The sequence below is a fragment of the Amphiprion ocellaris genome, chromosome 13 (genome assembly GCF_022539595.1).
Source record: "Amphiprion ocellaris isolate individual 3 ecotype Okinawa chromosome 13, ASM2253959v1, whole genome shotgun sequence".
NCBI classification, from domain to species: Eukaryota; Metazoa; Chordata; class Actinopteri; family Pomacentridae; genus Amphiprion; species Amphiprion ocellaris.
The window spans coordinates 14,882,172-14,895,449 of NC_072778.1; the positions used below are offsets into that span (position 1 = coordinate 14,882,172).

Sequence of the window (13,278 nt, forward strand, 5' to 3'; positions counted from 1 at the left end):
CTAATTAAATGTTTAGTATTTTTTAAATGTTTAATGTTCTTGTTTAATTGTATTTTTTAAATGTTTAATTATCTAAAATATTTCATCTTTAATGTTTAATATTTTTGTTCAAAAAATTTTGTTTATTTTCATAATTACATATTTTGTAGCTTCTGTTTAATAAGCTAATGCAATATTTTGCCAGTTTAAAATCATTTAATTGTATTTGTTTAATTTTCTTTTTCAAAGTTTTATTGTATTAAATGTTTTTTCCTTTGATTTCATTGCGTTTTGTTAATGTAGCTTATTTCTTTAATCTTTTTTCTGTCAAGATTTTAACCCCAACCTTAAAAATGAAACAAACCCTTTATCACAATAAAAATGCTTTTGTTGTCACAATCATGAGTTAGTCAATTATTCAGTTTATCAATTCAACTTTATTTGTTTAGCACCTTTCTCACACATGACAAAACTAAACAAGCAAACAAACAAAAAACTATGCTAAAACTATGATTAAAACTCAAACATATATTTAAAAAAAAATAAATAAATAAATTTTAGCATGGTAATAAAATATGTTGTGTCCAGGGGATGGAGGGAGTTTATTGACGTCTTCTTGGGCTCACATGGGAAATCATTTAAAATATAAACTTGATATTCAGTTTAAGGAAACTGGAAACTGCAGAGCGACAGAAGAAGCAACAATATCTCCTGTTTTCACCTTTAATGAGTCGACTCTTCTTGTGCTTTCAGACCAAAGAACTACAGACTCTTCACAACCTGCTCAAACTCTTGGTACAGGACCTCACTACACGGGTCAAGAAGGTTTCCGTCTCATTTCTACTCTGAAGCTCACCTTCTCCTGCTCAAACTGCTGATAAATGTTTCTGCTGCTCTAAAGTCTGGTCTCCAGAACTTCCTAAAAACTCTCAAAGTCTCTTCTGCTGCAGGTTGCTTTGTAGAACTGTTACAGAAAACCTCACTAAACCACATGGAGGGGCCTCAAGATAGTCGTCCAAATGAAACCATACAAAAAAGAAACTAGCACAACCCAAACGCTGAAGTCTCCTGCAGCCTACCAGAGAACCTCTGAGAACAGAGAATCAGGACAGCAACTCTTACCTTCTGGACCACCAAAGTTGGTTCTCAAACAAGAATACAGAATGTGTCTGACCAAAAACCTCTAAAGACTCACTACAGCCAAGATAAAGACACAACTCAGCTGCAGCAAATCCACTAATCACTGCACACATTAGCACCATGTGCTAACTATGGCTAAAGAACCACATTCACCAAGACAACTATCCAGTACAAAGCCCTCAAACACACCAAGAAACACATTAAAGCCGATTTTACTGCTGGAAGCTGCAAGCCAACGCCTAAAGAACAAACTGAAGCAACGGAGCCAAACCCGCTTCAGTGGTGAAGAGAAGCAGAGGAAATGTTTGCAGCCAAATAAAGCAGGAAGACACTGACCTGCTCAGGTGTTCCTGATAACACCAAGCAGCCACCTGGACAGCCAATAGGAACACAGCTTACTGGAAGTCCAGAGGGCTGGGTTAGTGAAGGAAATTTAGTTTAAAGTTGAGGCAGAAAGTTAACAAAGAAAGTTAAAAACCACCTTCTGATACCTGAAATCTCTGAGTTTTCACACAAAGAACGCCTGAACATGTCAAACTGGTTCCATAGTAGAACCATCATTGTAAAAACGTCATAGTATGGTGTGTTGCTTCAAAAACATTAGGACCCGGCTGTCTAGAGTCACCGAGGTGCAACACAAAAACGGGACAAATGCTGGTTTCCAGGGGGTTAGGAGGATATTTATTTGAAAGAATACGTTTACAACAACACAACATGTGAGCAGAAAAATCCCAAAGTCTGTCTTTAGTTCAGCTGAAAATATTAGTTTTTGTCTTTTTTCTTTTCTTACAGTTACAGAAATGGTTTGATTGCAGTGATCGCTTCAAAAGGTTGTGCAATAAAATATTAAGTCAAGGGTACCATCATTTTTGTCCAGGTCTGTTTCATGACTTTATTTTTTCAAAATAATTCTGTTGAACCACGGTTCAAAAGCAATGTCTGATTTCCATTGGTTAATTTTCATAGAATTTTTATTTATTATTACTTTTGTCAGATTAAAATTATTTCTGTGACCATTGTGGGTTTTTCTTTCATTAACCGAGGGGAACCAACAATTTTGTCCACGTATGTATACCAGTAAAACTTCACTGATTTTTATGTGAATGTTCTTAAAGAATATTTTAGAGATGACTGATGACAGATAAGGGGATATCCTCTCCTGATGATGACTAAAACTTGACTGAAACTTCATAGTTTAGTATGTCGTCCAAAATGTCACTAAAACCTCAAGTTTAGTAATGTCGTCCAAAATGTCACTAAAACCTCATAGTTTAGTATGTCGTCCAAAATTGGACAAAACGGTATAGTTCAGTATGTTGTCCAAAATGTGGACAACACGTCATAGTTTAGTATGTCGTCCAAAATGTGGAAAAAAAGTCATAGTTTAGCATGTCGTCCAAAATATCACAAAAACGTCAGCATATCCTCCAAAATATTGAAAAAAAGTCATAGTTTAGCATGTCGTCCAAAATATGGAAAAAAATGTCATTGTTTTAGTATGTCGTCCAAAATGTGCGGAAAAAAAGTCAGTTTAGTATCATCCAAAATGTCACAAAAAAGTCATAGTTTAGTATGTTGTCCAAAATGTGGAAAAAAAGTCATAGTTTAGCATGTCGTCCAAAATATGGAAAAAACGTCATGTCTTCCACAATGTCATAAAAATGTCAGTTTATTATGTCATCCAAAATGTGAAAAAAATGTCATAGTTTAGTATGTTGTCCAAAATATGGAAAAAAGTCAGTTTAGTATGTCCAAAATGTGAAAATATGTCAGTTTAGTATTTCATCCAAAATGTCACAAAAACGTCAGTTTACTATGTCGTCCAAAATGTGAAAAAATGTCATAGTTTGTGTTTAATATTATTCTTGTTTAAAACGTATTTTTTTTAAATGTTTAATATTATTCTTGTTTAAAACGTATTTTTTTAAATGTTTAATATTATTCTTGTTTAAAAAGCATTTTTTTAAATGTTTAATATTATTCTTGTTTAAAAAGTATTTTTTTAAATGTTTAATACTATTCTTGTTTAAAAAGCATTTTTTTAATGTTTAACATTATTCTTGTTTAAAACTTATTTTTTTAAATGTTTAATATTATTCTTGTTTAAAAAGCATTTTTTTGAATGTTTATTATTCGTTTAAAAAGTATTTTTTAAAAATGTTTAATATTATTCTTGTTTAAAAAGTATTTTTTAAAATGTTTAATATTATTCTTCTTTAAAAAGTATTTTTTCAAATGTTTAATATTATTCTTGTTTAAAACGTATTTTTTCAAATGTTTAACATTATTGTTTAAAACGTATTTTTAAAAAATGTTTAACATTATTCTTGTTTAAAAAGTATTTTTTTTTAAAAATGTTTAACATTATTCTTGCTTAAAACGTATTTTTTTAAATGTGTAATTATCTGAAATATTTTCTCTGTAATTTTTAAGAATGTTATTTTAAAAATTTTGTTTAATTTCATACTTACATGTTTTGTATCGTCTTTAATTTTCTAATTCAATATTTTGTCTGTTTAATACAATGAAACATTAAATACAATTAAATGATATTAAACATACAAAATATTGAATGGTTTTTCCCAGCGTTACTGAGTCCAAAGCTGCTGTTTCAACACAGAAACGTTCACATGCATCTACAAACCTCTCAGCACTCAAACACCCACAGACAGGAGGCCGGCTGGACCGAGGCTCGGTGGCGTCCTCAGACCCACGAGTCGGGGAGTCGCTGAACTTGTTGGTCCGGTTTGAAGGCCTCCGTGTGGTCCAGTAGAAGTCCACGTAGTCGGTGTTGGCTTTGAACCGCAGCGACTGGCCTCCATCAGGTGGACCGGCTCGTCCTCGTAGGACTCCTCCTGTAGCCTTGAGGGAACCACAGGAACATTCAGTAGCTGTTGGAGTTCTTCCTGTCAGGCTCGTGGTAGAATGGCTTTGAAGAATCTTGTACTTGTCTTATCTGGAACAATCTAACAGCCTAAACTGTTAACAGCGGTGTAAAGAAGCAAACACTCAGGCATAGATTAGGACTAGATTTATTTCAGAAAACACATCAACTTAGAGGCATTTGTTCACACATGTGGCTGAATAGGAGGCCGTCCAATCAGATTCAAGGTCTTCACTCTGTAGGTTGTTTGTTGGGTGAGACTCTTGGACCTCCATCAGCTGACGTGGATGTTTGATGGTCTTCCTCTCTAGTGCCAGATGATTCATCCATGAATTCAGCAGCTACAGACTGAAATGAAGCTCGTGCTGCCGTTATTGAATTCCTGTTCCAGATCAAATGTTCAGAGCTCACCTTGAATGCAGCCGTCTGCTGTCTGATAGTTTTTCTCATTGTAGTCTTCAATAAAGTCTTTTTCCTCATGTCAGGATGTGGTGAGACTCTTTCTCAGTGTCTGCAGACGTCCCTCATTGTGCATCTCCAGAGAAGAAACAGAAAAACTGGTCACTGCTTCAGCATCACAAACGCTCTCCAGCATTGAGAGTGTTTTAGGAATTCATTCATTGTGTTGTGAACTTTGAAGGAGCAGAAACTTTACAGCTGCCAAAGATATGAGCTCCAATTCTGGATGTTTTAGGAAATGAAGTTCATCAAATGAACACTTGATTTTTGCTGATAACTCTCATTAAATTACTGAAGAAATCTAACATAAAAACCTGTAAACACTCAGGCAGCTTTTGTTAAAGTTTGTCTTTTATTCTATCATCATGTTCTGGAACCAGGACTCTGCAGAAGTTCCTTCAATCAGATACTTGTGTGTTTCTATTTAAGGCCTCAGGTTTGAACGTACAGCAGAGGATTAGAAAGGAGTGATTTTAATATTTAAATCAGTCCAGTAAATGTTTGGCGTGAAAATTATTAAAATTTTGATTTAGATAGATTTGTGTCAAATAATATTGTAGAGTCTCACTTAAATACATCCAAATGAGTTCAGTGTATTTACATTTTATAGAATATTTGATTTCTTAATCTCAATACTGTAGAGTCTGACCCTAAATATTATAATAATGATGTCAATTTAAATAACATTTTAGTACAGAGTCATAAACTTTAATCAGCTAAACTTACATAATAAATATCACTGTACAATCTTCAACTGAACATTCATATTATTGAGGTAAATTTAAATAAATCATGGTATTCTAGAGTCTTAACTGGAATATTTCTAACATTAATCTTTTTGTATTGTGCTGATGAAGAACAATAACCCGACTTTCAGATAATATTTGTTGTCTGTGATTGTGAGACTAAATTCCTACACATTCTGGAACTGGACTGCATTTCCCAAAATGGAAACAGGGAGAGAATTTAACACTCATGTATCCATGGTAACGCTAACGTTTCTGCTTCTTATCAAAGTTCACAACACAAGTAAAGATTTTAATGTAAAACTTCAGGGATGACTGCTGACCATAAGTATTCTAATCAATACTTCATGATCAATATCAGGACAGATGTTACAACTCCAGCTGTTGCATTAGACTGCAGTTATTCACAGAGAAATTAAAACATCACATTCCTCATAAAAACTAGATGGGACTTTTATTCAATAAAGTGTTGGTGAATAAACAGTATAAAAAGTGCAAAGCAGCTCCATTAAATCAGGAGATGTGAGACTTCCACAGCATGGATCACCATCTGCTGTGTTGATTCATAGCTGAATGTCAGAATGAACTGAGCTAGAAAAGCTGCTTTGAGCTGCAACATTACGGTCTGACAATCCAACACCATCACAGTTTTCATCTGGTTGTTTTGCTTCAACATGCTGTGAAGTTCAGTTTTTACATGAATAAATACAGAGATTCTATTTCCAACCAAGACTGGAATAAAAATTAGAATGTTATGAGGTTATTAATGCAACTAAATCCTTTCAGATGGAAGGATTTACTTCTAAGTTCTAATTCAAGTTTCAGTTGGAGCACATTGCATTCACAAAGAAAAACAGCGATACCTTCATAGCAACATTTAATAAACCAAAAGCTTCCCTGTTGGCTCATTGGTGGAGTTTGTTACTGAGCATCTGAACCTTAAATCCAGAGAGACGACCATCTTCAGTCGAGGCCAGTCAGAGAACTTCAAGACCTTCCATCAGCTGGACCAGATGTGGCATCATCTCCCTCTGAACATCTGGATGACAGGAGAAAAGACAAATCAAACACAGATCACAGAAATAAATTTTCATCATTTTATAAAAGTAGCATGAACTTTATTAAAACTTGACAATATCAGTAATGAAAGTAAATGTTTTTATCTTGTGTTGAAGCTAAATTTAAAGTCAATTTTAATGACAGTTCATCCTGAGAGGAGTGAGAATGGAGCTTTTCTTTCCTTTTTAGAATATTCCCTCAAAATATTCTGTTTATTATTGGCTTTAGAAGCATTTTTCTTTACTTATTTATTTTTAGATACCTCAGACTGATGCACTTTGCTGGTTTGCAGATAATTCCATGTACCATGACAATAAAGATCTTCTATTATAACATATTTTGCTAAAACAAGAACTGCAAACCTTCTCAACCATGTCTCAGGCTGCAAAATTACAACTGCGACCAAGAATTATCTGATGTAGTTATTATAATTTTTACTGAACCAGCCCTGGAAATAATAAAAATCTGTATATGGATATGATTTTCTCTACTACTTCTACTGATATACTCTCAAATGTTCAACTTCACAGCCTCAAAATATCTGTTTAGGAAGTGTTGTGTTTCTAAATTCTACTGAAAGCATTGACAGACATTCTCTTACAAGGTTGTGTAAAAAGCAGCCTGTCCTCTGAGCTACTGAGAAATCTTCCTGAACAAAGTTTCTACGTGTAAATTGGCTCAACAAAAACTAAAGCCTCAGTCAGATAGATAACAGGTATTGCAAATTATAAAGAACTTTCTTTGTTAAAAGGGGAGTTTAACTCGTCAGGTGACTGAAAATGAACGGCTTGTGCAGTTCTAGATCCAAAAGTAGGATGTTTCAACTCATGTTTTACTACAAATACATGCAATAATAAATAAATACAATGGCTGGTTGTTAGTTTATTCACTATTAATGTCATTTTATATACTGGATTGAACTTGAGCAGTGGAAGAGAGAAGAAATTTAATGAAATTATGGAGATTCAGAGAGGTAATGTTGCGCAATGTTCAGTTAAGCGCGGTTTAATTCAAACCAGCTGAACGTTAAACTTCAGTGCAGCTGAACGGGTTTCAGTTAACCTTAAAGTAAAATAACTTTTTTAAAAGCTAAAATACACAGCAGAGAAATACAGGTTGAGAAGGTCATTCTAATAATGAGGAGTAGCAGCAACTAACACAGGTGTTCAGTGGTAAGTTAGCCACCTGTGTTAATTAGCCCGCTAGCTAACTTAGCCGCTTAGCTAGCTAACGTGTCCGGACCAACTGCTCAAACACGACAAAACACAACTCTTCACAAGTCGCTGACTTAACGTACAACAAAACAACGCTACTGGTTAGAAGTATTTATCTTCTTACCGTGTTTTACTCCAAAAACAAGATCAACAGCAGCCAGAGATGCTACCAGACGTGCCGACCATAGATATACATAGACTAGACACGCTAGCCCGCTGTCTTTTATATTATCTATGGTCTGACAGTCGCTGCTCTCTGGCTCCGCCCTCTGAGAATGTTGTTGTCGTTTGGCTCCACTCTTGCTGATGACCACTTCCGGTCTCAGAAAATGAAAAAATGGACCTTTTTTCGTTTCTGTCTCTTCCTGATTTTACTTTCTTGTTATTCTAAATATAAAACGAAAATCAAAGCATTTTTTTTTAAAATCGCATATTTTTATCGCATATATTTTGATCATGAAAAGGAAAACGCCTTGTATTTAAATTTTAATTTTTGTATTTTAAAACGAAAATCAAATAACCACTCGTTTTTGTTTTTCAATACCCGTTTCAGAACGGAAAATCCAATTGCCAAAATATACACGTTCCCTACTCATGATGCTTTAAATGCAGTGTTAATAAAATACATAGATAGAATTAAATATTTTCTCAAACTACATGTTTTGTGTGTGGGTTTTTTTTTGTGGCCTGTTTGTTTTTAGTTTTCATTTATTGTTTTAGTACTTACAGTGTCAAACTGTATTTCACTGTACCATCATTGATTGATTGATTGATTGACTGACTGACTGATTGATTGACTGATTGATTGATTGATTGATTGATTGATTGATTGATTGATTGATTGATTGATTGATTGATTGATTGATTGATTGATTGATTGATTGATTGACTGACATCTATTTAATATTTTTTTAAATATTGTTTTGAAATCTCATAAACTGACAAAAAAAATCTTTGCAAAATCAATCTATCCTGAGCCTTACATGTAAATTCACAAAGCAGCTGTGATGACAAAATAAATTTATTGTTTTAATCATAAAACAATAAATTGACATGTATGGAGAGACGTACAAGCCATTTAAAGAGGTCAAATATCTGACAAAAGCGGGGAAATTCCAAGTTCAGACCTAAGTGACTATTATCAGAGGCCAAAGGTTGGCAATCCAATGTGCCAAATAGGAGGCCAGGTCACCACAATGCTGAATCATCTCACCAATACAGCCTACATGTCCATGTTGTTAATGAACAATTCTGCATTCTTACAGTTATTTATTTTATGTTTGGCATTAAACACATGCACACACACACGCACACATACACATATAGATATATATACACATAGTACCTATAAAAAATATAGGCAGAATATTGGCCCTGATTTGACCTAGTTAGCAGATGGGAACATTAGCTCAACCTGAAAACTGTCCTGGAACATGGGGTAAAATCAGAGCATAAGTCATGACCTATGATTTTAGTTTTCTGAGCTCCATTCTGAACTAAACATCTGCAATCTCTTCAACTTTTGATCTAACCGGTCTTTTTTAACTGTTCATCCTCCATTCTTTTATGCCACAGTGTTTGATGATATACTAATATACATACATGAACACTAGAGGAAATCCCCAGTGGCCTTTTGTGCATGTTGATGTTGACACACTAGTTTTCCAGCCAGTGGTTTTCTCTGAACAAACACAACTAATTGTGAGTCTGTGCAAACACAGATTTTGTACTTTGGAGTGATGGTCCAGTGTGTGTCTGTCAGGATGTCACAGAAGTTTGGAATGCCACTGGTCTCCTTGTTTCTTTTGTTTTTGGACTTTCAACTGGGCTCCGGAGGTATTATGAGATTCTCTGTGATGGTCGTAAATAACTGCTGTCCAGCTTGAGGTTTATTTTAGTTGTGAAGCCTTCCCAGTCTTATTTAGTTCTCATGGTGTTGTAAGTAGATGTGATGGGTACTTTTTATTTTTGCATATAAAAAAAAGAATGTCTGTAATCTATATATGTGTTGTCGTGACCAGTGAAATGAAAACTCTGTCCCTTTGTTTCACCCCAGCTCCTGCTCCGACTGCAGGCCTGGTTTTTGTCTCCGGTCAGGCTGCCGACAGCGTTCTGCGGAGGCACAAACGTTACAACACTGGTGTGTTTGAGGAGTTCCTGGAGGGTAACTTGGAGAGAGAATGTATAGAGGAAGTGTGTGACCTGGAGGAAGCCAGAGAGACCTTTGAGAACGATGAAAAGACGGTGAGTATTTGTTTATTTTGGTGTTCTTTTCCACATATCATTTTCTTTGCTGGCTGCATTTATCAGTGGCTTTACTCTGTATTGTAGATGGAGTTCTGGGCAGGATATATTGGTATGTTTAATGACTTTTCCTTGAAATAATTGTGTCTGTGGTTACATCTGAATGTTAACCTATGCTTATTATATTACCATTACAATGTTAGACCTCTCATCATTACTAATTTTGAAGCTAAATTAGAAAAGGCCTGTGCATCATCTTGCAACAGAGACATGCACAAGGTTTGCTTTTATATAAAGAATGTTATTAGATGACAGTGTTTGCATTTCCTCAGATGGAAATCAGTGTATGTCAAACCCATGTCTGAACGAGGGGTCATGTAAAGACCAAGTTGGCTTCTACACCTGCACATGTGTGTCTGGATTCACTGGCAGGAACTGTGAGATCGGTAAGTGAATGTCCTGTGGCTGGATTTCAAAATGTGATCAAACTATTTTTTTTTTCGCTATATGACCCAAATTTGCTAAAAATATGATATCCCACCTGATCAGATCACAGTCTCAAAGGATACACAGCCAGATGCCTCTTTTTTTGTTCTCCTTGCTGCTAAATTAAATCAGTTGCACACACACACAGTGTCTGTCTGGTTTTAGATCCCAAAATTAGATTGTTTTTCTTTTATGGATATTCTAAAAACGGCAGTTGAAATGACCTCTCTGTGAGCAGCATTTACCTGAATCACACTTTTTTTTAAACACATGGTTTGTACCTTTTCAAGGAAGGTATTTCAAGTCCATCTTAACAATCATGAGCCCATATGTGCAGTGAAACAAGTTTTGCTAGCTAGAACTATTCCTCCTGTTCACACTGGTTAGTAAGAGATTCATTCCAAATACATTTCCAGTCTAAGTGTTGGGCAATAAAATCCACCAGAGTTCTGTGCGAAACTAAATTCTAGAGATTTTCTGAAGAAAATACAAATCTTCACAGTTTGTGGATGTCCCCAAGAGCTCCAGTTCTTTCACTGTGTAACTATCCCTCTGTGATATAAGAAAAAGGAACTCTTCTATTTCATGACACGGATACATAGGATGAGCTTTTCCAAAAGTTTCAGATACACTCCCACACTGTCTAACTTGGAAAATACATTTATGCCTCCATGTCTGCATATATAAATGGACACAAACAGGACACATTGACACATTGATTAATGAGCCTGGTAATATATATGTGTTGTCATATATTTAATACAGGTGGAAAAACAACACATGCGCTGGATTGTGAGAACATGTCATTTTACATATTAATTCAGGGGATAGTTTTGAATTAATTATTAGATACTTGTTTGTTTGTTTTTTCAGTTGTAGCCAAAAGATGTGATGTTAATAATGGAGATTGTATGCACTTCTGTGAGTCAATGGGAACCTTTGGAGCGAAATGTTCCTGTGCGACAGGATACAAGCTGATGCAGGACGGATTCAGCTGTGAAGCAGAAGGTATCTGTGTATTCCTAATGAATTCTCACCCAAATGTCCTAAGAATGGCTCTCAGTCCTCTTTTGTCACATCAACAGTTGAATTCCCGTGTGGCAGAACAGCCCTGACGACAGCAGCAAGCGCAGTATTTTCAAGGTCTCTGCTCAACTATGGGAATTCCAGCCTAGAGAACACCACTTCAACGACCAGCACCACATCCCCTCCCTTTACTCCAGCCAGTACCACTGAGAATTACGAGGCCGCAAACGATACTGAGGTCGACACAGAGTTCTCCTTTCAGCGGTCATCTCGGTCACTTAAACGCATCGTTGGTGGTCAGGAGGTCGTTCCAGGAGAAATCCCGTGGCAGGTAATGTGGGGAGGTGCAAGAGCGTAATGCATGTAGGGAGTGCGTTAAACAGAGCCCATGAGGGAAAGGAACAGCTGTAATATGTTCAATTTCCCTGCAGCTATTCACAGCTCTTTTCTCCCTCTTTTACTCAGGTAGCCTTGGTAGCACATCCCAGCGGTCAGCTATTCTGTGGGGGCTCCATTCTCGGCGAACGCTGGATTATTACTGCTGCTCATTGCCTGGCGGAGGCACAAGGCTCCTTCTCAGTCAGAGTGGGTAAGATTCACAGCAGACACATGGTGGAGAAGCTCTGTTTGAAGTGGAGTGTGAGAACTAGCCATTTTGATGACTGATGAACTATTTAAATCAAGTAGATTAAAAAAGATAATTAAAACTGAGCTGGTTTTAGTTTCTAAATGGTGGGATTTGCTGCAGTTCTTCATCTTATGTAATGGCAATTGAACAACTTTTGGTTTCTACTGGGCCTTTTATAATTTTCTTGCAGTTTCAAGGCCAGTTGAGGATTTACTTAATCAATGAATGTAGTCCCGGTGTAGTTTTTTGTATCAGACTGCTTCTTTTAACTAAATGCACATCACATTTCACACAACTCTTTTGCATTCTTCCTTCGTACATCTATTTCAAGTGTTTAATTGTACACTACTCTGACTACAGGGGAGCACAACATCTACATCAACGAGGGCACAGAGCAGGACTATGGAGTGTTGGAGGAGCACGTACACCCACGCTACAACGCTACTGTGAGCTTGTACAACCATGACATCGCCCTGGTGTATCTCAAAACCCCCATCACCTTCTCCACAACAGTGCGACCTGTCTGCATAGGCCCCAAGGCTTTCACCGAGGCCTTAGTGAAGGAGTCCTCCCCGGCTACAGTCAGCGGCTGGGGACGGACTCGCTTCCTCGGATCCACGGCCAGCACTCTGCAGAAAGTCGAGGTTCCCTTCACAGATCGGACAGAGTGTAAACACAGCAGCAGTTCCAGGATCACTTCTGTCATGTTCTGCGCGGGGTACTACGATGAGGCCAAGGACGCCTGTCAGGGCGACAGCGGAGGTCCTCACACAAACAGGATTCATGACACATGGTTTCTGACAGGCATTGTGAGCTGGGGGGAGGAATGTGCAAAGGAGGGGAAATATGGCGTCTACACTCGGCTGTCTCTTTATTACCGCTGGATAAACCATGTGATAGGATTAACCAAACACAGGCTGGCAGTTGATATGGAAGATCCTGACAGTTAAATTTAAAGATGAGAGATTTTGAAAATAGAAATGTATTGCATGTCAAATACTGTGAATGTTAAAAAATGGGAAGATGCTTTTTATCTGTATGCTAAAAGAATTTGCAGTGAAGTCTAACATGACCAAGCTTTTAGAAGAAACTCACATACCTGAAGAGTAGGGCTTCTACTTTTTGTTGTAAAGAAGATGCATGTGGTAAAAATAGTTTCATGTTTCAGACAGATGTGTGGAAAAAACATACATATGTAATTTACATTGATCACATCAATTCCACCATGAAAATTAACTAAGCACAGAAGCAAAGTATTTCATAAAGAATACATGAATATGGTTGAAAAGTTTTAAAGATAGTTTCATGATTTAATATGTTCTTTGATACTGTGTTAAATAAACAGTACAAAACGCCAAATTCATGTCATGAATTCAGTGCACTGACTGTGTGCAGCTCCTCAAAACACATCAA

At 36.4% G+C, this 13,278-nt stretch overlaps 1 protein-coding gene across 1 annotated transcript; it reads left to right on the forward strand.

Annotated features, from left to right (window-relative positions):
* Positions 1 to 9,188: 9,188 nt before the first annotated feature.
* On the forward strand, positions 9,189 to 13,239 carry f9a (coagulation factor IXa). Its single transcript, XM_023286980.3, has 8 exons — positions 9,189 to 9,317; positions 9,538 to 9,725; positions 9,813 to 9,837; positions 10,058 to 10,171; positions 11,085 to 11,219; positions 11,297 to 11,568; positions 11,703 to 11,826; positions 12,226 to 13,239. Exons 1-8 carry the CDS (start codon positions 9,221 to 9,223, stop codon positions 12,813 to 12,815), a joined length of 1,545 nt encoding a protein of 514 aa, XP_023142748.3. The 5' UTR covers positions 9,189 to 9,220; the 3' UTR covers positions 12,816 to 13,239.
* Positions 13,240 to 13,278: the final 39 nt, after the last annotated feature.

Excerpts from the sequence above, each read along its gene's own strand:
- f9a (XM_023286980.3), top strand. The coding sequence starts at position 9,221 with ATGGTCCAGTGTGTGTCTGTCAGGATGTCACAGAAGTTTGGAATGCCA. Across the intron at positions 9,318-9,537 it reads CTTTCAACTGGGCTCCGGAG|CTCCTGCTCCGACTGCAGGC; the intron begins GTATTATGAGAT and ends GTTTCACCCCAG. Across the intron at positions 11,569-11,702 it reads CAGGAGAAATCCCGTGGCAG|GTAGCCTTGGTAGCACATCC; the intron begins GTAATGTGGGGA and ends TCTTTTACTCAG.